This window comes from Pseudozyma flocculosa, assembly GCF_000417875.1.
Source record: "Pseudozyma flocculosa PF-1 unplaced genomic scaffold scaffold00001, whole genome shotgun sequence".
In the NCBI taxonomy this organism is placed as follows: Eukaryota; Fungi; Basidiomycota; class Ustilaginomycetes; order Ustilaginales; family Ustilaginaceae; genus Pseudozyma; species Pseudozyma flocculosa.
In genome coordinates this window covers 625,132-648,978 of record NW_006920869.1, presented here as the reverse complement: position 1 = coordinate 648,978, position 23,847 = coordinate 625,132, and the positions used below count along the sequence as shown (strand labels likewise).

General features: G+C 63.9%; 9 protein-coding genes across 9 annotated transcripts; 4 read left to right on the top strand and 5 right to left on the bottom strand.

Moving 5' to 3' along the window:
• Nucleotides 1-28: 28 nt before the first annotated feature.
• PFL1_00224 (uncharacterized protein) lies at nt 29-1,289 on the bottom strand (the record flags this gene model as incomplete). Its single annotated transcript, XM_007877721.1, has 2 exons — nt 29-478; nt 576-1,289. The coding sequence occupies 2 exons, from the start codon at nt 1,287-1,289 to the stop codon at nt 29-31; spliced, it is 1,164 nt and encodes a 387-aa protein (XP_007875912.1).
• A 991-nt stretch (nt 1,290-2,280) lies between these two features.
• Nucleotides 2,281-4,637, top strand: PFL1_00223 (uncharacterized protein; the record flags this gene model as incomplete). The annotated part of the gene is made up of 4 exons (XM_007877720.1): nt 2,281-2,371; nt 2,451-2,560; nt 2,661-3,074; nt 3,186-4,637. 4 exons carry the CDS (start codon nt 2,281-2,283, stop codon nt 4,635-4,637), a joined length of 2,067 nt encoding a protein of 688 aa, XP_007875911.1.
• Nucleotides 4,638-5,187: 550 nt separating this feature from the next.
• PFL1_00222 (uncharacterized protein) lies at nt 5,188-6,911 on the top strand (the record flags this gene model as incomplete). Its single annotated transcript, XM_007877719.1, has 5 exons — nt 5,188-5,301; nt 5,383-5,469; nt 5,578-5,961; nt 6,053-6,140; nt 6,256-6,911. The coding sequence occupies 5 exons, from the start codon at nt 5,188-5,190 to the stop codon at nt 6,909-6,911; spliced, it is 1,329 nt and encodes a 442-aa protein (XP_007875910.1).
• Nucleotides 6,912-7,306: 395 nt separating this feature from the next.
• PFL1_00221 (uncharacterized protein) lies at nt 7,307-11,090 on the bottom strand (the record flags this gene model as incomplete). Its single annotated transcript, XM_007877718.1, has 5 exons — nt 7,307-8,704; nt 8,826-10,428; nt 10,547-10,609; nt 10,715-10,779; nt 10,917-11,090. 5 exons carry the CDS (start codon nt 11,088-11,090, stop codon nt 7,307-7,309), a joined length of 3,303 nt encoding a protein of 1,100 aa, XP_007875909.1.
• Nucleotides 11,091-14,231: 3,141 nt separating this feature from the next.
• PFL1_00220 (uncharacterized protein) lies at nt 14,232-16,125 on the bottom strand (the record flags this gene model as incomplete). The annotated part of the gene is made up of 2 exons (XM_007877717.1): nt 14,232-15,428; nt 15,538-16,125. The coding sequence occupies 2 exons, from the start codon at nt 16,123-16,125 to the stop codon at nt 14,232-14,234; spliced, it is 1,785 nt and encodes a 594-aa protein (XP_007875908.1).
• Nucleotides 16,126-17,147: 1,022 nt separating this feature from the next.
• Nucleotides 17,148-18,313, top strand: PFL1_00219 (uncharacterized protein; the record flags this gene model as incomplete). Its single annotated transcript, XM_007877716.1, has 3 exons — nt 17,148-17,786; nt 17,903-18,035; nt 18,138-18,313. 3 exons carry the CDS (start codon nt 17,148-17,150, stop codon nt 18,311-18,313), a joined length of 948 nt encoding a protein of 315 aa, XP_007875907.1.
• Nucleotides 18,314-18,509: 196 nt separating this feature from the next.
• PFL1_00218 (uncharacterized protein) lies at nt 18,510-19,909 on the bottom strand (the record flags this gene model as incomplete). The annotated part of the gene is made up of 5 exons (XM_007877715.1): nt 18,510-18,593; nt 18,702-18,867; nt 18,954-19,057; nt 19,178-19,308; nt 19,405-19,909. The coding sequence occupies 5 exons, from the start codon at nt 19,907-19,909 to the stop codon at nt 18,510-18,512; spliced, it is 990 nt and encodes a 329-aa protein (XP_007875906.1).
• Nucleotides 19,910-20,301: 392 nt separating this feature from the next.
• PFL1_00217 (uncharacterized protein) lies at nt 20,302-21,731 on the top strand (the record flags this gene model as incomplete). The annotated part of the gene is made up of 3 exons (XM_007877714.1): nt 20,302-21,460; nt 21,537-21,607; nt 21,699-21,731. 3 exons carry the CDS (start codon nt 20,302-20,304, stop codon nt 21,729-21,731), a joined length of 1,263 nt encoding a protein of 420 aa, XP_007875905.1.
• A 114-nt stretch (nt 21,732-21,845) lies between these two features.
• On the bottom strand, nt 21,846-23,400 carry PFL1_00216 (uncharacterized protein; the record flags this gene model as incomplete). Its single annotated transcript, XM_007877713.1, has 2 exons — nt 21,846-22,385; nt 22,468-23,400. 2 exons carry the CDS (start codon nt 23,398-23,400, stop codon nt 21,846-21,848), a joined length of 1,473 nt encoding a protein of 490 aa, XP_007875904.1.
• Between the last annotated feature and the right edge of the window lie 447 nt (nt 23,401-23,847).

Genomic DNA, 23,847 nt, shown 5'->3' with positions numbered 1-23,847 from the left:
GCTGCTTTTGCCGCTGGTTGATGCGTGTTCAGAGGAATCCTCTGCCTGTACCGCGAGCCCAGAGCTGGACTCTGCCCGTGCTGGTCCCGGTCCCCGAGGCACCCGACGTCGCCGTTTGACCATCGTGTGCAATTCGGTAGAGCATCGCCTTTGCTCGACTCGGACAAGGCGTCTCGATGGCAAAAGCGGCCAGCGGCGGCGTGCCGTCCTCGAAACCTTCACTCAGGTCCTCGTTGGACTGATGGGTCCAATCTGGGGCAAGCGAAGATCGGACGAGGGGATGCACGGTGATCTCGCCGTCGCAGTCGCGGGCGCGTCCACTGCCGAGCTCCTTTACTTCGATCCACACGTCGGCCGTCTTGCACAGAGAGCGGAAGATGGACTCGTCGATGGCGTCCGAAGCCGTGTTGGAGGACGACGAGGTCTTGGCGACCGAGGTGGCGTCTGCGTGCTGCAGTGTCAGGAGGCATGCCTTGTGCTGCGGGGACGGTGCGGGAGCAAGTTGTCCGTTAGCAGGCGATCCTCATTGCCGCATCGATCTTCCGCGTGATCAAGACTCGTCTTGGATCACTCACCTTGGCAGCCAGCGCGCGCAACGCCCGTATCCACTTTGCGACGTGCAGAGCCACGTCCACGGGTCTGCCCAGGCTGTCGACCGTTTCCAGACTCCAGGCGAGCGCCGATAGGTCGTCGATGACGATCAGAGTCTCCGCTTGCCAAGCAAGCTGCGCATCGCCGGCATCATCGCCGACCCTGTCCTGAGCCTGCGACTCCTGCTGCCTCTGCAGGCGGATCTGCCGCAGTTGTGCAGCGATGCTGTCGTAGAGGGTCTTTAAGCCCTTCGGAGGCGGCGCAGAGGGACCGGGCCGGCTGGGAGCATCTTCCGTGTGGTCGGCAAGGAGGGCAGAGGCGGCGTCGATGTGGCGGAAGCGACCCTTGCTGATCTCGGCATCGAGCTGGACGCCGGAACGGCGCACGAGGTTCTTCCAGTGCCCGAGGCCACTGGCGTCGCAGCCAAGCCAGACGATGTGCTTCTCCGTCGCCCTAGCCTTGCCCTTGGCTGTGGCCGAGGCCGCTGCATTCTGGCTCGACGAGCGGTGGGCGGAGAGGGCGGCACGCAGAAAGTGCACCAGTACGAACGAGGCGGGCGAGTCGAGCGTATCCGTGACGAGGATGTGCGACGTCGCGGGCGGGATGGGCGTCCGCGAGGACGATGCGGTGGTCGAGGAAGGCGCAGACCCGCCCGCGATCGGGATCGGGAAGGAGACGAGGCTGTCGAGATTGGGCATGGTCCTGGTCGCCGGCTTTTCCGCACTGGCCAGGCGTCCTTGGCGGTCTGTCGGTCTGTCGGATGGATGGTGCGCGGGATGTGTGGCAGAGGGGGGGGGGGGGGGGCGAGGCAGGAGGTTCGACGGGAAGGCGGAACAGGTGGACGCAAGAAGAGGTTAGAGACCTGCCCAAGCCAAGCGGGCACGCCAGGCGGGGCGAGGAAATTTGGCGTGGCACGTGTGTGGAGAAGGTGGAAAGGCCGGCTGAACGTGCTCAGCGCCTCGAAAGTGACACCCGCCCGCCACCTCGTCGGCTTCCTTCCGTCGCCCCACCATGCCGGCACCGTGCGTAGCTCTCGTTCGACGACCCAAACCTCTGTCGGATCCCGCCATGCCCTGACGACGGCCCCGCTCCGCTGTCGACCCCGGAACGTGTCCTCGCCACTAGCCAGACGTGCCCTTCCCTCTCCGCAACGCAATGCCAACCCCCTCATGCCACACCCTCCGCACGTCGACACGACCTTGTCTGCCTCTGCCTTCCGGTGCCTCTGCCTCTGACCCGGCGGTAGATACCCGCAGTGACAGACCGGCCACAAGCAAGTAGAGCCACCGAGGATCCTCGCCGGGGGTACGGTGTGCTTGTATAGCGACGTGCCGTGAGGGCACGGGTGCTCGCTTATGGACCCTTTGCCGTCCTCCCCACCGAAGCATGTACCTGTCGACGCCGGACGAAGCCTTCATGTCCCTCTGCACCCCGCCCATCTTTTGATGCCCGCCGTTCAGCTAGGCATTCCTGCGCCCGTCCCGCCACCGAGGCCCAACACCGAGGCAGGTCCTTTGTAGGCCGTTGCCACATCAACATCGACCCCTCTGGTCGTGCTCACCAGCTTTCGAGCCACACACCTTCTTCCTTTGCGCCCACACCCGTCCTCCCGTCCAAGGTCATCTTCGTTGTTCTCGAGCTGTTCATCAACGCTGCGGCAAAGACAACTCCACGCTACAGACTCTCGACATGACAGCTACCGCGCAGTCGATCCGGCGGGCCGCCGACATCTACCCTCGCGATGAGAAGAGGAAGAAGCTCCGGGTCGCCATCATCACTGGTGAGGACCGCGTGGCGCGACGGCAACGTAGCACGGCCTCGAGCGACCAGCTGACGACGCAGTCTAACGCCCGTCACAGAGAACTTCCTGCCCAAGGTCGATGGCGTCACCCGGACGCTGGCGCGCCTGCTCGAGCATCTCAACGCCGAGGGACACGAAGCCATGGTGCTGGGGCCGGAGACTGGGCTCGTGAGCGTCACATTCCGTCTATGGCTCCTTGGCCTCGTCATCTGAGCTGACTTTCGACGACATCGCGGACCTCCTCTTCTTACTCATCTCGCGCCGTCAGACCTCGTACGCGGGCCACCCCGTCGTGGGCACCTTTGGCGTCCCCTTGATCGTCTACCCTGGTCTCAAGCTCAACTTCATGCGGCCCAGGTTCGTTCGGAGGCTGCAGCAGTTCAAGCCGGACGTCATCCACTTTGTCGATCCCATCTGGCTGGGCGCCCAGATGCTGCCCGTGGTGCAAAAGTGGCTACCCGAGGTGCCGTGCGTCTCGTCGTACCACACCAACCTGCCAACCTACGCCACCCTCTTCGGCATCCCCTGGCTCGAAAACTCCATGTGGCGCCTCACTCGCAGCCTGCACGATCGCTGCGAGATGGTCTTCTGCCCCAGCGAGAGCACTCGTAGGATGCTGCAGGGCAAGGGCTTCTCGAATGTCGAGATCTGGAGTCGCGGCGTCGACACCGAGCTCTTCAACGTGAGTAGCCGGCAGTAGTTCCCTCACTGGAAGGCCCGAAGGGTTGCCCGAAGCACGCGCTGACGTGATCAATCCACCGTGACCGCCATCTCGTCGTTCCGCCACCAACAGCCTCAGGCTCGTGACGAGAACCTGCGCGAGAGTTGGGGCTGCACGCCCAAGCCGGCGTCGCTGACCCAGCCGCTGAGTCCCAGCGTGTCGGCGGCGGACGTGGCTGCTGGCAGCCCCTACGACGAGGCTGCCTTGGCTCAGCTGGCGAGCAAGCTGGGCGTCAATGTGGTCCGAAGCCGGAGCTTCCGGCGCGGTGCGGGCCCAACTTCCGCAGGTGGGTCGCGCCGCGCTTCGTTGCTCGACGACGAGAGCTTCATCCGCACCCCTCCCACTGGCCCAATAGGATCGCCCGAGCTCAGCCCTCCGCCGAGCTACGACAGCCTCGCAGGCATCCCCGATCTGCCCGCTGCAGGCTTCTCGCTGCCGCCCGCCATGGCAACGAGCTCGATCAACAACAGCTCCTCGGCCGCCGGACGCATCGAGGTCGAGCCAAAGGACAGCAAGACGGTGATCCTCTACGTGGGCCGCATCAGCTGGGAGAAGAACCTTCGCCTCCTCATCGAGGCCTTCCGACTGCTCCCCGCCGGTGTGCGCGCCAACGCCAAGCTCGTCTTCGTCGGCGACGGCCCGGCCCGCGGCGACCTGACGCGCCTCTGCAGCAAGCTTAGTCTGGACGCCTCGTTCATGGGCCACCAGAAGGGCAAGCGGCTGGCGGCCATGTATGCCAGTGCCAGCGTGTTTGCCTTCCCGTCGTTCACCGAGACGTTTGGCCAAGTCGTCCTCGAGGCGTTGGCTTCGGGCCTGCCCGTCGTCGGCATGCACGCCGAGGGGACCAGCAACCTCGTTTGCCACGGCAAGACGGGCCTGCTGCTCGACATCTGCGCCGTTGCCAAGGGCTCGACTTCGGGTGCTGCCGATAGCCGTCCGCCGACGCCCGGTGCCAAGTCGCTTTCCCCGCTCAGCTCTTCGGCCTCGGCCGTGGCAATCAACGAATTCGCCTCGGCCGCATCCTCGGTCGCCTCGAGCATGCGTCCGATGATGCCCGAGCGACGGTCCACGGGCGCAGGCGACGAGACTGGCAAGCCTTCCAGGCCGACCGCAAAGGTGGCCGGCGGAGAGCAGATGGCCAATGGCCTGCCGACGCCGATCCCGAGCGTCGTCGACTTTGCGGCCGCCATGACGCCACACTCTGCGTGGTTCGCGCAGTGCTCAAAGGCCTACAGCATGCTCCTCGAGCGTCTGATCCTCGACCGACAGGCGCGCGCCGTCATGGGCCAGCGGGCGGTCAAGTACGCCTCGCAAAAGACGTGGTGGGACGCCATGGACGCTCCCGTCCGCGGCTACGAGGCCGTAATCGCCCGCGTCGGCCGCGACAACCTCGACGCCGACGAGCTCGAGGCATGGCGGGCGCGGCAGAGGCGGCGCGCCCCGCTGACCGGGCCCGTGGTCAAGCTGCTCGTCGTGCTCTACGTCGTCGTCTTTGCCTGGCTCCTCCAGCGCCTCATGGCCTGATAGGCGGCCTTCTTTCCGCCCCCTTTCTGGCCGTTCTCGACTTCTCCGCTTTGCAGACTCATACACAGTACTTTCATGACCCGCTGTCACGACGCCGCATCCATTCACGATACCTCAAAACTTAGCGTCCTGCTTTGTCACGACCCGTTCTGCCTCGCTGTCCCGATCTTCCGCTCCTGGAATCGCCAAGCGCCACTCTGTGATGACATCGGAGGGCCGCTTTTATCGAAATGGCATAGGACTTGATTGCTGCTGCCTTGGCATGTGACGTTGGCCTGTGACTTTGGCCTGTTTGCGATGTGAGGAGTGGTGGTGGTGGTGGTGGTGGTGGTGGTGGCGGTGCATGGCGAAATGTGGAGTTCGAGGGTGGGGCCGAGGGAGGTTGGACCCTGCGTGTTGGGGCTCGGCCGGCGCCGCACCTCTCGCTTCCTCCTCCCACCCACCTCCTCCTCTTCCACCTCGACCGGATCACCCGCACGCCATCCTCCATCTTCACCGTCGGCTCTTCTGAGCGCATCACCTCCCGCGACTCACAGAGATACACCGCAGCATGGCATCGAAGTCGGCAGCAGCGGCGGCGACGGCATCCTCTGCCGCCGACCTAGACGGGCACGATGGTTCGCCCGCGCTCGACTACAAGTACCAAGTCGAAATCTCACAGATGGTGAGCAGAAGGGACTGCTCCTTGGCTCAGGGCTAAGCAAGCATGGCTGGCTGATACCTCGTGTCCACACTCATCTGGCAGATGTTCGTCTTCGGAGACGTCACTGACCCACACCCGGACGTGACCAAGCTGATCGAAGACATTGTTCGGAACCAGACCATCGAGATGGTGAGGGCCTCGGAGCAGCAACAAAAGGGCGGCGGTGCTCGCAGCCACTCGACCCTCACATGCAGGCAAGCTGATCGTCCATCTCTCCCCATCCCTCCATGCCAACAGATCATCCAATCGCGGCGACTGGCCCAGCGCCGCGGATCAAAGTACCTCTCGGCCGAAGACCTCATCTTCCTCATCCGCTACGACCGCGCCAAGATCAACCGCCTGCGCACCTACCTCTCCTGGAAGGACGTGCGGAAGAACGCAAAGGACAGCGGCGACGGCGCTGCGGGCGGGCCCGGCGGTGGCGCGGCCGACGTCGACGGCCTCGCCGAGGATGCCACCATCGAGAACCCGGTCAAGGCGACCATGAAGAAGATCCGCCTGCCCTGGGACTTTAGCAGCGCCTACTCCGAGTTCCTGCGGCCGGCCAATGGAGCCGCCGAGGATGAGGAGGAGGATGAGGATGATATCGAGGCACACGAGGATAGCATGCAGCGGCTGAGGGTGAGCAGTCGAGCTGCTGGATCAACCTGCGGGGCCCTTGGGGATGCTGTCGCTGACCTACGTCCTCTTGCATGTGCCGTGACCGATGCAGGATGCCGACGAGGCGACCCGAAGGATGACGAGGGAAGAGTACGTGCACTACTCGGAGTGCCGTCAAGCCTCTTTCACCTTCCGAAGAGGTACGCGCTGTCCCCGAACTTCTCCCGTTGCGGCCCACGCAAGGTTAACTGACCCATCGCCCGCCGTCGTCCGCGCTCACTCGAACACGATCACTGCCGCGTTCTGCTCGCACAGGAAAGCGCTTCCGCGAGTTCATCAACGCCGGAGCCTACCTCGACGTCAAGCCCAACGACGACATCATCGACATCCTCGGCTTCCTCGCCTTCGAGGTGGTGCGCGAACTCGTCCTCGCCGCGCTGGCCATCAAACGGGGATTGGAGGAACAGGACCGGAGCCGCAACCGCGCATCCACCTCGTCCCACGCCGCTACACACCAACACGGCTCGACGGCGCATGCAGAGCAGGAGGATGCGGGCGCAGCGGCCAACGAGGCTGACGTGTCTACCGAGACGGCGCGGCCAGGAGAATCGACGACGGCCGCCGCGGGGAAACGAAAGACGCCGCCGCCGCCCTCTGGGGAAGGGGGGAGGGAGACATCGTCGTCACCCTCCAAGCGCAAGAGGAGCGACAGCATCATCGACCAGCACCAGCAGCAGCAGCAGCAGCAGCAGCAGCAGGCTCAAGCGTCCAAGCAAGACGAAGACGATCCGGAGCAGACGGAGCTCTGCGGCCTGTTTACGCTGCGCCCCACGGTCGAGAAGCCGCTCAAGCCAGCGCACATCCACGAGGCGTTTGCCAAGCTCCAACGTGGCCGCGCCGCCCTGGTCAGCGGCATGAGAGGCGCAGGCGGCACGGGTGGGCTGAGGCGGACGCGCGTCTTCGTCATCTAGCCGACTCGCGCGGGCACGAGCGGGCAGGCGCCCGAGTCGCGGACTCGTGCGTGATTCGGTGACGGGTCGATGCGATTACACGGAGAGGCAAGGGTCGGGACTAGAATGGGAAAGGCAAAAAGGGGCATACGAGGCGGCTGGGGCTGGGGATCCCGGGGCGCGATCGGGGGCAGGGCGATATAGGGTAGCAGGTGGCACGGCATCGGCAGCGACGGCGTGGGCAAAGGTAGCGGCGCGACGACCGGGTGAGCGGTAATCGGCAGAAATCCGAGGAACGAGGAGGGCCAGCACGAGCGACGGGATCGGTCCCGCGGCGGAAGGCCCATCCTCGTTTGACGCTTCCTGGCGGCAAGGGTATCGATCATTTGGGGACGGCAAGGTGGCAGGACTCGGCCTCAGAGCTGCTGCTGATGCTGCTGCTGCGGGTGCGGGTGCGGGTGCTGCTGCTGCGGGTGCTGCGGTTGTTGCTGCATCTGCTGTCGTTGCAGCTGTTGCTGCTGGAGATCCTGCTGCTGCAGCAGGGCAAAGTACTCGTCATTGATGCCCCACAGATCCTGCTTCTGCAGCATCTCGAAGGCATAGTTGGCAATCGACGAGCTGTCCGGACCGCCTCCAAAGGAGAAGGCGCCATCGCCGGCCGCCGATGGGGGTACGCGGCTGACAGACGAGTCGACGCTCAGGTCATCGAGGAACGTCGACGGCGGCTTCTGTGTCAAGAAGCCCGGGCGCTGCAGGCCGGGAATCTCGCCGCCTGCGCCGCTGCCGCCCGGACCGCCCGGACCGCCGTTGATACCGGCCTCGTCAAAGATCGAGGGCGTCGCGCCAGAGAAGGCCGCCTGTTCGGCACCGCCGCCAAAGTCGAGCGGACCACCGGGAAAGTAGTCGGGCGCTACTGCGTTCGGCCCTCCGGGTACCGTCGAAAGGCCCAGGGGTGTCATCAGGCTGTACGAACCCCTTCGGCTGCCTCCCATGGCGCTCGAGCCGAGGAAGCTGGACCAGGACATCTGGGCCGGGTCATTGACGAAATCGTCGCCACCGAGGCCCATGCCAACCGGCTGGCCTGGGCCGCCGAAGCGAGGAAAGACGGCAGGGGCATTGGGTCGAAGCGAGGGGTCCGAGTACGACGTTGAGTTGGTCGCATCCGGGCTCGGCGTGTTCTGGTCACCGGCAGGCGAGGGTTCCGCCGAGGAGTTCATGCTGGTGAAGGCCAGCTGATACGTCGAAAGGGGGAGCTGGACGGCCGAAATGTTGCTCGACCTGGTCGCGATGGGGTTGGACCCGCCCGAAACCTGGCCGCCGTTTGCCATCCCAAAGCCGGAGGCAGCGTACGCGGCATCGCTGGCACGGTTGTCGAGGGGATCGCGCGGCAGATCGCTTTGTCCGTTGGGCTCGTCGTGCTGGCGCTTTTGACCTTGTGGCTGCACCTCGGCCGGCACAGGTAGCTGGCACATGTTGATGAGGGAGTCGAGGATGTCGGCGAACTTGCCGCACGCACGCCACTGCGTCTCCATATGCCTCAGAACAGCCACCGAGCGGCGAAGGTCGTTCATGGCCGAAGTCGACATACGCCCGCCGCTGATCTTGGCACCCCGCACGACGAGGAGGAGGATCGACGCTGCCGTACCTGTCCTGGCCGCGATCTGCGTGCCGGCAATGTTGTCGAGCCCGCGCGCCTTGAGGTTGTCGACGACATGGCTGATGCTGCGGGCGGCGTTCGTGCAGATGGCCAGCGAAGGGAAGTTGAACGAGGACCTCGACTTGTCGCCAAAGATGAAAGGGCGATGTACCAGAATCTGTTCAAGGTGGTGGTTGGGAACCAGTGCGGGCGAGCGCGGAAGGAGGGTTAGCAACTTGGCCTCAATCGGTGCTCGGCGCCCGTTTCCCGTCTCGGGATCTCGTCGGCGGCCGACTCACCTGGCAGTGGTAGTAGCGGATGTAGAGCATCGACGACTGGATCAGCCAGGTGTCGTTGTCGAGGTTGGGGCTATACCGCAAGTGGGCCGGCACCGTCTCGAGCCAGTTGTTGAGTGCCGAGTCGACCTCGGCAACGATGCGCTGGTCCCACTCCTTGCCCATGAAGCCATACCGCGACTTGGTGGCCGGGATGGCGTACACCGAGCGCAGCGTCCTGCCGAGGATCTCTTCAAGGCGGAGGCTGCAGACAAAGGCACTGATGGTGGCAGGCTTGCCCGGCGGCTGCGTCGGAGGCGGACCCTCGTTGCCCGCGGCGAAGATGTACTCGTCATCGACCTCGAGCGGCAGCTCGGTGTCGATGTCATCGTCGTTGAGCATCACGGGCCTCCCCATATGCGAGCTCATCTCGCGATCCCAGCTGTAGCAGATCCAGAAGAGCCGCCTGAGCGTCTCGGCTTCGAGCCGCGACAGACCCACCATCCTGGGCGTCATTCTCCTGTGCACGCCATACTCCTGCAGCAGGCGGATCGTGACGCCAAGCAAGGTCCAGCTGGTGGTGGCGGGGAAGTCGCAGCTCAGCTGGAACAGCGTGCAGAGCATCAGGAGTTGCAGCTCCCGGACCGGCACCTTGACGGGGCTCTGGATGCAGAACGAGGTCTTGATAAACGACCAGATCTTGAGCCCCTGGCTGAACGGCTGGTCGGGCGTGTAAAGCGTCCTCGGATCCTGAAGGTGCAGGCTCCCGACCATGAAGATGCCGAGGGCCACGCGCGTCCATTCGTAGTCGTCGCGCAGCTCGGGCTGCGAGGTGTACTCGTGCCGGAACTGGGCCTCGTTGATGATGGGCATGTAGCGATTGACACGCTCGAAAAAGATGTCGATGAGCGCGTCGGCCAGGTCCGGCTCCGGCCAGACCTCGTCGAGCCCTGCCGAGCTGGGGGTGTCGTCGAAGAATCCATCCGGGTAGGTCCAGAAGGCGGCCCGCTTCTGGTTGACGGGGGCCGACTCCTTCTCCTCGTGCTTCGGGAAGATTTTGTCGAGCATCGGGAGGACATGGATGCTGCTGGCCTTGCCCATGAAGCGGTGCACCTTGGGGCCGTCGGGCCCCTGCGAGGGTTGGCGTGCAGTGTTGCGGAGGAGGGTGGTGACCGAGCCAGGCTCTTCGTGCTTGCCAAAGTGCGGTCGCTCTTGGATAACACCCTTGGAGCGTCCATTGGCGTCGGCAATGCCGACAGTCTCCATGGCCGTCTCGAGAAAGCCCACGTCGTCGTCCTCGTCGTCATCGGTCCAATCACCGGGGCTCGCATTCGGGTCTCCGCTCCTTGCCTTCTTGTGCGAAGTAGCCATAAGGTGATACATCGGGCAGTCGGAGGGGGCGCGCTGCGGCGATGAGCGCGGTGAGTCGCGGAGGTCCAGGGACGTCTGAAGCAGGCTTGAGTTGGGGTCTTGGTGCTCTAGCTCGGCCAAGGCGTCGCCGCCTTCGCCCTTGTCGTCGGGCCGTCGGACCGGCTTGCCGATCTGCTCTGAGAAGTCGACGCCAGGGGCGAGCTGAGAGAGCAGCTTCTCCATGCGCAGAAGTCGTGCTTCTATCGCCTCGACGTAGCTGCGGAAGTCACGTCGGGACGGTCCAAGTGCGGGAGTTGCGCGGCAAGTCAGTCCCAAGTGAAGATGTGCCTCGCATAGTGGGTCCGGGTCAGGTCTGTCTCCTCCGCGCCACTCACCTCCTCGGCGGTGCCCTGCGCCTCGCCGCGTCGACAAAGGTGCATTCCAGGCCGCAGTTGGCGCTGCATGGTCGAAGGTATCGGAAGCGGGATGTCAGCTCGGGAAGGGGAAAAAAATTCGACGGACCTGCCTGCAAGGGCCACCAGTGCCGAAGTCGCTGCGCTCACCAGTTCGAACATGCCCCCTTGTCCGGCTGGAGACCATCGCACCGCACCTTCTTCTTCCTACACGTCTGTTGAAGTGGAAGCACCGGCCAAGGGTGACATTTTGACAAGCCGAGACGCGCAGGCCGGAGATGAGCATCCCTCTGCAAGCGAAGACCGCGCTGTAACGGCTGCGAGACAATGGTTTCCATGCCAGGTCACTCACATCGCACGCTCTCTGGACACGGCGCCTCTTTCCGCCGCCGTCGCCGTCCTCTTCGTTGTGGTTGGCCGTCGAGGGATCTTGCATATCAAAGGACCCGGCCTTGGATGGCAATGGTCCCGTCATTGATCCAGGCTGGTCCGCGGCGTACCCAGGCTGCGCCATGGCCCGCTGCATCGCGACGACGTCTTGCTGCTGAAGCCGCTGCTGAAGCCGCTGCTGAAGCCGCTGTCGACGTCGAGGGCTGCGCAAGGCTGTGAGGAAAGAGAGTCGAGATGGCGTCCAGCCACAACTGCGTCGTTGAGCTGCGGCGCCCGTGTTGAGGTCGAAGTACAGAGTTGCTAGCTGCTGCCGAACTGGAGTTGCCGGGGGGAAGGGAGATGACGGTAGCTAGCCTCGGTCGTTTGTCGACCTTGTGGTAGTGGGTGCGGGTGTCGAGATCCTCAGCGTGTGGACGGTGTTGGTGGACGGTGGATGGCGTGGAAAACAGTGGTGGCAGTGTGTCGATAAGTAGGCGGATGGGGAGCGAGGTGTGCGGGCACGACGGTGTGAGCTGCTAACTCCGCTGGAAATCGAATAGGTTTCGGGGCTAAGCAACGGTCCAAGCCAGTGCCGAGTGGAGAGGTTGCCGCCGCGCGTGTCGACGAATGGAGACAAAGAGCCGGGGGCTGAGCGGGCAGGATGATGGTGACGGATGTGCTGGTGGCGGCCGTGGCGATGCTTGGGGCGTGGTGGTGGTGGTGGTGTTGCTGAGGCCAAGGAAGAGGCAGGGCGGCAGTGGGCATCGAGGGAGGAGGTGGAATGAGGGGCCCGGAAGTACAGTGGAGCAGACAATTCGGCGGCGGGCAAGGGTAAGGGCAAGGCAGGGCAGGGCAAGGGCAGCCAGGCAAAAAGCAACCGCTTGTGTGACTGGGCTGCCAACGGAAGGCAAAGCAGCGCACGCAAGAACAAGGCAGCTTTGTCCGCCCCGCAGTGCCGCTGGCCGACGGGGATTTTGCCAGAACAGAGGCAGGCAGGCACTCAGGCAGGCATTAAGGCTGCTGCTTGTCCGCCCTCGCTTCCCCGCTAGACCTCCTGTTCCGACCGACCGAGCGTCTGCCGGCCTGCCCGCCCGCAATAAATGCTCCTACCGCTAGAGTGTGAGGCCCATCGCCGCCCGTCTGCCTACGTACTACCTACTCCGTCGCTGTACAGGGTGGGTGCGGAATCGGCGTGTAGCACCACGGTCTCAGACCCTCGGTGTCCCGAATCGAGGAGGGCTGATGGGCAATGGACGCGGCCCTCGCTGCGCCCGAGCAAGAGCCTCGGCTTTCACAGCGACAACAGCACAGCGAGCGCGCACCGAGGTGGATCGGAAGAGTGGGAAACAAGGAGAGGATCTAGAATCCAACGGAAAGCAATCAAGTGCATGCATCCCAAGCGACAACCAGCGAGTCGGCCATTCACCTCTCTCTCATACGGCGAACCGTGCGTAGGCCCACCCGCTCCTGATGCAGGGGACCATTAGAAGGAGATGGCACTACCAGTCACATACAACCGTACGTGACGCTGGTCTGAGGCGGTGAGCGCCTCGTACGTGAGGCAGGCGGCGGCAACGATCCATGTGAATCGGGAGTGGGGGGGGCGAACTGACGATTCGAATAGCATGCATGGCCCTGGCCCCCCAGTCCTGGCCTGGTCACGGCCGAGCGTCGGTCGAGGTGTGGCACGACAAGCGTGACTCGAGGCAGCAGAGCAAGGCAAGAGAATGGATGCCAGTTGCAGATATGTAGGTAGAGTCCTGGCTGAATAGAGGCGCGGCAGCGGCCATGGCAGCGGCGACAAAGCAGCACCAGACAGACGGACGGGGCTCGACCCGCCGTGCGCCTCATGAAGAGGCACACCCCGTTGCCTGTTCGCAGCACTGCGGACTGGATGGATATGTCGTGACCGCGGCGATTAGCAGGCGGGGCGGGGTGTGGCTTGCATCGCAGTCGCAGCTTGTCGGCGAATGGCAACGAGGGGGAGCAAATATGGGAGCCACGGCGGCACAGCCATCTTTGCGCCTCCCGCACACAGGCACGGCAGCCGACGTCATGAGCGGAGTCGGCGACTGACTTGGCGACGACGGCGTACGTGGTACGTAGGTACCATACCACCAGGCACAGAAGGGTGAAGAGGCCGGGTACGCGCCGTGCGCGGTCGGCGGGTGTACGTCGAGGGCCTGGACGCTCCCCTATGGCCTCGCCTTGACGAGATGCTGTGACTCTGGTCCGATCTCGTGTTTCGCATCCCGGAAGCCTTCTTCCGGGCTGCTCCTCGGAGTCGAGCCAAAAAAAGAAGCAGGTCGAGCGAGCGGGGACGCCTTCCCGAACCTCCCTGCCAGCCTGCCTTTACCTACTGTTCTCCCTGATCGGTCCCAGCCAGGATCTTTCATGCTTCAGTACCGTCAGACAGGACGTCCACCGCGGACCAAGCCTTGGCTTCGATATCACAGACATATCGGTACATACGATAAACAGCCAATGGGCGCGACCGCCGTACGTACAAATTGGTTAATCAGATTGCGTGGGTTGCCCGAAGGTACCTAGCACACGCGGCACAGCCACCCCATTGTCAGCCCTTGATCCGACCCCAGCACCCACCATAGGCATATCATCCACACGAGGCTGGAGCTGGAGCTGCGGCGACGGCGGCCCATCGAACAAGGGCAGACGAGCGGCGCTCGAAGCGCCTAGACGAAGCCAGACAGCCGTGCGGCGAACTCGTTTCTTCTTCCCCGAGCTCGAGCGGCCACTTCGCTTCATGGCGGCCGTGCGACCAACGCCGAGGTTGTGTGTGCGGTGCGGTGCTGAACGGCGTCGTTGCCCGCGGATGCGGCGGTCGAGGTGCTCGCTGGCCCTCTCGGATCGCAGCTTCCGTTGGAAGACAGGCTGCCGATGCCCGTCTTGTCCCGACGAGGCTTAGCATCGGACTTAGGGGTTGGGCTTGAGCCTGGCTTTGTTCGGACTCACCCTGGACCCATCGCGCATTGTCCGACGGCTTCGATCTTAGGGCCGACGCAGCCATCGGACATCAATGCACGTGCATACGCTCGCCGCAGGTGCAGGCTGCTCCTACTGCTGCTCTAGTTCATGCTCCTGCTGCGCCTGCTCGTACGTGGGGTCGACGATGGGCCCCGGACAAGCAATTCAGCCGGCTCAGGCTCGCCCACACAACGCCACAGCCCGAGAGACCGTCAGGCACACGAGACAAACTGGATGGAGACTGTTTTATCGAGGGAAGGGCGCGAATCGGTTGGTAGGTACACACGGTACGCCGTCCGTCACGAGCTCGCACCTAGATCTTTGCCGGGAGAGCAGACAGGTCGATGCTGAGCGGGTCCCTGCCGCCCTTAATGTCGGAGAGCGAGGGCATGGCCTTGATGCGGAGCAGCTCGCTGCACTGCACCATGAGCGGGTCGACGCCCATCGTGGCCACCGCCACCACATCGTTGCCCTTGGCATAGTAGGCCGCAAACTTGAGCTCCTCGGGGTTGCCGTCGACGTAGATGGTGTCGTGCTTGGGACCGCCGCTACCGCAGTAGCGCAGCTGCGAGCCCAGCGCCGACCAGAAGATGGGCGTCTTGGTAAAGTCGGTCTCGACGCCCGACAGGGTTCTGGCAACGGCGCGGCCGTGGTTGGAGGCGACGTTCCAGTGCTCGATTCTCTGGTGCGGCGAGCCAGAGGTCGGGTAAGCGGCGATGTCGCCGATGGCAAAGACGTTCTGGTGGCCCGGGACGCGGAGCTTCGAGTCGACGGCAATGCCTCCGTCCTTTTCCAGCTGGAAGCCCGAGTCTTTGAGGTAGCGGGTCTCGGGGCTGACGCCGACACCGAGGATGACGACGTCGGCGGGCAGCGACACCTGCTGGCCAGACGAGTTCTTGATAACGACGGCCTTGGGGCCCTTGCCCTCGTCGCCCTCGATATGCGAGACCGAGGCCTTCATCTCAAACTTGAGGCCGTTCTTTTCCTGGGCCTTCATCAGGCCCTTGCCGACCTCGGCACCCAGCACGTTCTCCAGCGGGAACTCCTCCATGCCGACGACGGTGACCTTGGCGCGCTTCGTCAGGGCGATGGCGCCCTCCATGCCGATGAAGCTCGACCCGATCACGACGACGTTCTTCCGCTTGGACTCGTCGCCATCCTCGTTGCCGACGGCGGCGTTGATGGCCTTGGTGTCGGGCAGCTGGCGCAGGACGAGGACATTGGGCAGCTTAGCGCCATCGATCGGCAGCCTCTTGGGCGTGCCTCCGGTGGCGAGGACGAGCGACTCGTACTCGACCTTGGAGCCGTTGTCGAGCGTGACCGACTGGGCCTTTGTGTCGACCGAGGTGACGGTGGCGTTCTGCAGCTGGACGCCGAGGACGTTGTTGAGGTGCGACTTGCTGCGCCACGCAACCTTGTCGGCGTCGGCGATGAGCGCCTTGCTCAGCTTGGTCCTGTCGATGATGGCCTCTTCGGGCGAAATGATGGTGATTGATCCGAGGTGGCCGTTCTGCGAGGACGGAAGGGAAGAGTTGGACGCGCACGGGGGCCGATAGTTAGCGGGCGATCGCTTCAGGCCGCCGGACCAGCGGTTCGGGGCAGCGCGAGATGGTACAAACCTTGCGGAGCTCCTCGACGCAATTGATCGCGCCGGCGCCTCCACCGACGATGACGACGCCCTTGCCCTGCTTGACGCTCTGAGCGCCGCCCTTGCAGCTGGGAGCCACGCCGGGCTTGCCCTTGAGCTTTTCGGCGTCGGCCGTGACAAAGAGGTCGTCGCCCTCGACCTCGCACTGGAGGCTGAGGAGGCTGTCGAGCGCGGGGGCGTCCTCGATGTCGCCGTTCTTGGCATGGAAGCAGGCACCGTGCCAGGGGCAGATGATCCTGCCGTCGCCGGTGAGGACGCCGTTGGCGAGGGGCGCGCCATAGTGGGTGCACTTGGCCGAGGTGGCGTGGAGGGTGCCGCCGACGTTGGAGACGAGGACCTTGACGGCGTCATCACCCTCGCCGGCGAAGACGAACTCCTTCATCTTTCCGACGCTGACGTCCTTGGCCGAGGCCACACGCTTGCGTTCCTGACCCATGGCGAACGAGGTGTAGGAGAAGAGGCGGACCGAGGGGAACGATGCCTGGGGTGAACGTCGAACTAGCAGCTGCGTAGAGAGGCGAGCAAAGACCTGGACCGTCGCGAACCGGGGCGAGAGCATCTAAGGTGGGGCGAAGGGAGAGAGGTGGATGGTTGCGGATCGACGCGATGGGGGTGGTGGAAGGAGAGGGCTGGGCTCCAAGGGGTCGAGGGCTATAAGGAGCCAGCCAGCATCGAGCGAGGCCCAACGGGACGTGCGCCCAATCAAGGATCGCGCTTTGCTCATCACCAGCGGCCAGGCCAGGCCAACAACGCCAGCGCCAGCGCCAGCCCCGCCGACGCCGCCTGCTTGCGCCAGCATCTCGCTGCACTACTGTGCTTGCGTTAGGTTTGGTTTGGCCGGCCGGCCATGCCGCATGCCGCTGGGGGCCAGGCAGGCTGCACGTTCGGCCGCGTGCGTGCCGTTGCGTGGCCAGGCAGGCGGGGGAGGCCATACATAGGCGGTATGAGCGAGGCCGGGCTGGCACCTGCAGGGTCCGATGGGGCATGGGCCATCCATGGCACGCTACGCTGCGCTGCATCTGGCCCCAACGTCATGGGATGAGGGCAGCAGACAGCGCGGGCTCGACAAGCCAGGCGCAGCGGTCAGGCCAGGCCTGGCCTGGATCGCATCGGGTGGACCGCCGGCTTGGGACCAGATCAAGTCAGTCAGCGCCCTTCCCTCCACTTTCTGGAAAATCACAGATCTGACCTGCCTCACTCGCACGAATCAAATCGGCAGGCTACGGTTCAGGCAGGTGCAAATCGGGATTTCACGCGGGCCAGCCCTCGACTGGGGGCTTGGCGACTCGCCCGCTTGCCCTGCCCGACCCTTTGGGGCGGATCCGCGGATGTCGGCTCGGTTGCCTCAACCTGCCTGGCCTGGCCTGGCAGCCAACCCTGCCTGTCACTCGGCCTTTTCCCCTGTGGCCGGCGCCGGTCGCACGCGCCAGGCGCCAAAGGGGAGCCCCGCACCAGCCACGATTCCGCTGCCTGCCAGCCTTCTTCCTGTCCGTTCAACAACCACCACCACCCGCTCCTCTGCACCGCTCGCCTTCTCTCGACAACGAGAGGCGACTCTGCACGCACTCGCGCACGTACAACATGGGACTCGCCACCGATCTATCGCCATGGCTGCAGCCATACGCCGACCAGCTCAACGTGCCGCACATGCCCACGCACCTCCAGACCATCCTCCGCTCCGTCTTGCTCTGGACGTCGCTGCAGCTCCTCTCCTCTGGACTCTCGCCCCGCCTCTTCCCAAAGACGTTTGCCACCTTTAGCAAAAAGACCAGGACTAGCTGGGACATCCACTTTGTCGCCTTCTGCCACGCCGTCGTCATCACCCCGCTCTGCGCACGCATCTGGTGGAAGGTCAGGCAGCAGGGCAACTCCCACCCGCTCGCCGTCGACCGCCTCTACGGCTACGACTACGAGGCCGGAGAGGTGTATGCCGTCGCGCTCGGGTACTTTATCTGGGACTCGTACATCTCAATCCGCCACGAGGGCCCCGGCTTCGTCGCCCACGGCCTCGTCGCCTTCACCGCCTTCATCCTCGTCTACTACCCCGTCTTCATGTACGACGGGCTGGGCTTCCTGCTTTGGGAGCTCAGCACCCCGTTCCTCAACATCCACTGGTTCCTCGACAAGCTCGGAATGACTGGCACCACGCTCCAGCTCGTCAACGCCGTCTTTCTCCTCGGCACCTACGTCGGCGCCCGTCTCACCTTTGGAGTCTACAACGTGAGTGGTTGCCCTAGCCGCGGCGAGGCGCCCTTGCATGCGCGGCCAGACCGTTGACCCGCCAATCGGCCCTCTCCGCTTCTCTTTGCCGCCACCGCCGGCCGGCCGTATCGCAGTCGATCAGCTTCTTCAAGTTTGTCGTGAGCCCGCCGACGCCCCACCATCCGCCGATCCCCAGGTACATTGCCAACTTCTACATGACCGGCAATGTCATCCTCAACTCGCTCAACTTTTTCTGGTTCCGCGCAAGTGAGTAGCCGGCGCCAGAGGCCACTTTCGCAGCGCCAGTTCGGGCTGAAATGCCAAGATTGACCCTCTTCTTATGCTGCCCCCATCTGTCATCCTTTGCAGTGGTGCGAGCGGTGCAGAAGCGGTTCACCGCCAAGCCCAAGCCTGCAGAGGCCGGCGCCATCGACCCCAAGAAGGTCCTCAGGGGCCAGCAGGGCGTCAGCGTCGGCGTGCGCGGCAACGACGACGAGCCGTTCGAGCGCGAGGCTGGCGTCATCAAGGGCGGCAAGAGCCAGTGATGGGCGATCATCTTGAGGCCAGAGCGTCGGCGAGGTGGCAAGTTAGAAGGTGGTGCAAGAACTCTGGCCTCTGAGGGCGGCCGTGCCCAGCAGAGTCGCAGCCGCGATGGCCGCAAGGGCCGCGACCGTGTAGTAGCGTCGCCTCGGGATCGTAGATGGGGAGACCGAATTTCATTCCTGCGGCGCTGCCGTCTCATCAGACCGTCGAGAGGAGATTCTTTTTGGTCTTTTCAAAGAGGGCATCCACCTCGGCCGAGTGCTTCTTGGTCTCGGTCTCGATCTGTTCAAGGCAGGGTGAAGATGATCAAGCGCAGGTGATGGTCTCGTCAGCGATGCCGTCAAGCCTCGGACAAGACACAGCAACAGCTGAGAGCCGGAGGGCACTCACGCTCTTCATCTCCTTGTCGCCTTCGCTCTTGCCAATGACCTTTCGATCGATGTCGCTCTTGATCTGCTTCTGGGCAGAGTGGCGGGCCGAGCGGATTGAGACGCGCGCATTCTCGCAGATGCGCGTCACGTCCTTGACCATGGCCTGGCGCGTCTCTGTCGTCGGCCTGCGAAGCGGGAGAGAGGATCGAGGGCGTCAGCAGGCAGAACAGGGCCAGCGGTGAGGCGGCGGGGCTTGCTGATGAAGGCTTACTTGGGGATGGGGACGCGGATGATGTTCTCGTCCTCTCCGGCCTGTGTCTGCGGCGTCAGGCCGAGGTCGGCGGCATAGATGCCACGCTCGACGTGCTTGACCATCTGCGGGGAGTGCGCGCCAAGAGGCAGGTAGAGAGTGGTGAACAGCACGGTCGTGTGTCAGCGCCGCATGGACGTCGCCCGTAGGGGTCTAAGAGCAAAATGTTGGCAGCTTCCACTCACATCGGCGTCGAAGCAGTTGACAATCAGGCTGCCATCCCGCACGCCGACGGTTGCAAAGTCGCGGAGAGGGTGCGACGTCTTGGCCGCTCCAGAAGTGCCGGGGTACTCGACCTTGACAGAGTCCAACAGCGCTGGGGTCGTCGCAGGATGTCAAAGGGGCACGGACAAGTCGAGCGGGTCAGCAAAGGCCGAAGCAGATAGGCAGCACCTGCCTCGCCGCAACTCACCGGGATCAGCGCGACCGAGACTGCCGACCAGGGTGGACACCGTCTGCCTGCACCGCTCCACGGCCCGCTTCATGTTCTCGGTGAGGGCGTCGAAGTCGAAAGCCTCATCGGGCAGGTCTTGGTTGCGGACCGAGGTCTTGTAGGCCGGTGCGCCCTTGGACGTGTCGTTCGCCTCTGCGTCCCCGCGCTTCGACTTGGCTCCCCGGGGCGCGTTGGAGGATCCCTTTGCGCCCTTTGACTTTTTGCCCTTGGTGTGCATCACGGGCACGTCGTCGTCGGCCGCGGCATCCTCGTCGATGTACTGCGCAGACGATTTGCGCGACTTGTTGCGCGTCTGCAGCGGCTGAAAGGCCGCGATGGCTGGCGGCCGTGTTGCATCGGCACGGGGACGGGCGGCAGCAGCGCAGGTCGAGATGGCAGCGGCGCGGGTGCCACCCTGCGCCGGCGAGACCAGGGCTAGCTGGCGGAGGAGGCCGCGAGAGAGCGGCGATGTCGTGCGCATCATGTCGAGAGCGAGCCGAGCGTTCGTCTGCGTTCGGGAAAGAGGGGTATTCGAAAGATGAGGAATGTGACGAAGAGCGAGAGCGCAGTCAAACGGCCTTGCCGCTTCACGTCGTGGTAGTGGTGGTGAGAAAGAGCTGAAGAGTGATCGGTGCGTGCATGGCCAAAACGGCTGCCTTCGGCTGGGTGACGTGAGGGATGCATTTCACCCCCTTCGGGCCGGACAGAAGACGAGGCCGGAAGGACAAGGGACCTCGACGCGACCCTTCCGGCGGCGAGGAGTGCGCTGTGTAAGCTCGCTCCTCCAATGAGCACACCTCTTCGCCTTCACCGACACTTCTTCACAACCATCCGGACCGCGAACCCTCGTCTGCCGCCATAGACTCGCCGCCCACCATGCTCGAGTTCCTCTGGACAATCTACTTTGTCTTTATCGAGCCGGTCCTCTGCCACCTCAACCTCGTCACCCCCGGCTTTGGCGACCCGACCTATGGACGCGCGCAGCTGCCCTACTCGGCGACCGAGAAGCGGCTCATCTACGACAACCCCGAGGTCACCGTCATCCGCCGAAAGGTGCCCCTCCCCGCCCACGCCCTCGCCGACTGCCGCTCCTGGGACAAGGAAAAGTGGACGTTTGTCAGCTACAATGTGTGGACCATGGAGGCCATCGAGCAGCGCGAGGGACTCCACTCGGACCTCGTCATGTGCCACGGCATCAACGACTACGCTGGAAAGCTCGTCCCGCATGCCCACCACTTTTTGAAGCGCGGCTTCCGCGTCATCGCCATCGACCTCCCCTCGTTTGGCAGGAGCTCCGGGCTGCACGGGTTTGTACCCAGCATGCGTATCAATGTCAGGGCGATGCATGCCGTCATCATGGACGTGCGCAGGTGGGACGAGGAGGCGGGCCTCATCGGTGTGGCGGGGCGGGAGCGCAAGCTGTTCGCAGAGGGACACTCGATGGGCGGCTTCACCGCCCTCTACTACGCTGCCCTCTACGCGCCCATCGACCCCACCGAGGACGGCAGCCCGGACCTCGCCATCAAAAAGGTCCCCTCGGCCGAGGAGGAGGCTGAGCTGGCCCGCCGAGCCGCGTCCAACGGCGTCCGACCCGAGTCCAAGTCCCTCGACCCGCCGCCGTACCGCCCTTGCCTGTCCGGAGTGGCAGTCGCTGCGCCGATGATCACCATCAGCCCGCAGTCTCGGCCGGGCAAGGCGACCGAGTACGCCGCCAAGGTGCTGCGCTTCCTCGCCGGCCGTCTCCCCTTTGCCAAGGCCATCAAGGGCAACGTCAGCGACGATCCCAAGGTCGAGTCCGAGTTCCAGGCCGATCCCATGACCTACAAGGGCCTGCTCCGCATCAGCACCGGCCTCGCCATCCTCGACGGCATCAACGAGCTCTCGGCCCTCGCCAGCAAGATCACCTGCCCGCTCGTCATCCACCACGGCGCAAACGACCGCGCCACCAATCCGCAGGGCAGCAAGGAGTTCTTTGACCGCGTCGGCACCAAGCCGAGCGAAAAGACCCTCAAGATCTGGCCGGGCTACGAGCATGGTGAGCGACGCGTCCGACCTGTCTTCGGTGGTCGACCCAGAAGGCTGATCTCCCTACCAACTTTCCGCATCGGCAGTCATGATGAAGAACGTTGCGGGCATGAGCAAGGCCGACGAGGAGAAGCGCGACGCGGTGCTCTTCGAAATCGTGAGTAGTTGGCCTGGGCTGAGCGGAAAAGCCTGCAGCACTCAGCATCAGACTGACAGGTTCGAAACGTGTGGACCTCTTCGTATGACAGGGCGACTGGCTCGTCGCGCAGGCCCGCAAGTGATGCGAGCCTCACACTCCTTTGAACTATTCTCAGAGACACGGATACAATAGAGACGAAGTGCTGTTCTACTCTCCGGCGTCTGTGCGGCGTGTGCGGCTTCGGCGAGTGAACGATCTACTTTCCGCAGATGCCCGAGCCGCCGAGGCTGCTGGACGGGTAGAAGATGGCCGGCTGGCCTCCGTTGAGCTGGATCGTGACGCTGCCGCCGCTGTTGACGTTGATGGTGGCGCAGTTGATGACGTTGGTCATTTGTCCGGCGGGCAGGCTGCTGGAGCCGATGCTGACAATCTGCGTGCCGCCGTTCTGGCCGGCCGAGCTGAGCACGACGAGCATGTTGCCCTTGTTGAACGCCCAGCTGCCGCTGTTGTCGAACAGCGAGGTGAGCTGCGTCGTGAGCGGCTTGTCGGCCCGGTTCTTGACAAACTTGCGCAGCTTGTTCACGGCAGCGATGTACTTGTAGCTGTCCGTGTTCGTGTTGTAGCCCGAGGTCCACAGCGCCTCGCGGTTGTACGGGTCCTGGCCGCCCGAGTAATCTTGCTCTTGGCCGTAGTAAAGTACAGGAATACCGTCGCCGACCAGGATATAGGTCATGGCGTTACGCACGAGCATCTTGTCCGTGACCGTCGAGGCGAAACGGGGATTGTCGTGGTTATCCTGAAGAGGAGTGTCGCTCCGCGCAAAAGAGGTCAGCAACCAGACGCGTCTCGGAAAATCGCGGGTCGGGAGCATCACGTACCAGGAACGTTCCCATCGCCAGCGGATCACGGTAAGTCGAACGGATCGTGTTGACCATCTGTTTCATCTCACCGAAGCCACGGTTAGTGGACTGGAACGCCCGTTGAAGGGGGTAATAGACAGGATAGTTCAGAAGCCCATCCATCGCTGCGTCTTGATATGGCTTGACATAGGCGGGGTCGCCGGAGAAGACCTCGCCGATGTTGAAGACACCGCTGCTGCTCTTGAAGCCTGGCCACCAGGCCCGTGGACAATGCTTAACTGTGTCCACACGCAGACCATCGATCTGATACGACTTGACGAGGTTACTGATCCAGCTGTAGTAGGTGCTGGTCACAAACGAGTTTTCGGTGTTGAGGTCCGGGAGCGCGTCGCTGGGCGTGCTGCCGAGCCAGCACTGCTCGACGTTGTTCTGGTCGTTGTAGTTGCTAATAGTGCAATAGTTATGATAGTAGGCCTTCTGGTTGAATGGAGCGTAGAGCGAATAGTACGAGTCCGAGCTGACGGCGCCGGACGACTGAGGCCCGTTGTGGTTCGGCGCGACGTCCACCATGAGATACATGCCGCGACGGTGGAGCTCGGCGGAAAGCGCCTTCAGATCGTCGGCCGTGCCAAAGTGCGGGTTGATCTGGTTGATATCCTGGGCCCAGTAGCCGTGGTAACTTTGGCCCTCGACGTTCTTGACGATCGGCGAAATCCAGACTGCATCGAAACCCATGCCCTGGATGTAATCAAGCTTGCTCATGATGCCACGGAAGCTGCCGCCGCAGTAGTCGCGGCTGCCGTTGGGGCAGCTGCCGGGCGTTCCATTGACGGCGAAGCGGTCGGTGATGATCTGGTAGATGGTGCGCGTCTTCCAGTCATCGGTTGTCGCGCCGAGGGCGGTGCCGAACAGGGAGAGCGAGAGGAGCAGCGAAGCGACGGTGAGCTTCATGGCGGCGGTGTAGTAGAGTCGGGGAGCGGGCTCTGGTGGATTGCAAGACGAACTCGACCCTTCGTTGCACCGCTTATATACATGAACCGGCCGCTCGACTTTGCCATGCCGAGCGGAACAAGAGGGAGAAGAGGGGCCCCGCATCCCTGCAGTCGAGGGGCGTACACCGAGTGCACACCGTTCAGCACCGGTGCGCGCGTACCCGGCTGGTGGGTCAGGCGCATGGCGAGACGAGGGTTTCTCCGCCTCGAAGAAGGGCTGTCGAGGAGGGCCGGAACGAGACGTGTCGCACAGTGCGGGGTCGAAGTGCGGGGAAGGGCGAGGACAAAAAGAGCCGGCGGGCGCCGCGCGAGGGCGTCGGCCGCTTCGCAGAAATCCTCCGCCGGCCGTCTTCGTTCCGTATGCCGCTCGCTCGACGCTCTCGAAGATCGCCCGCAGCGTTGTCGC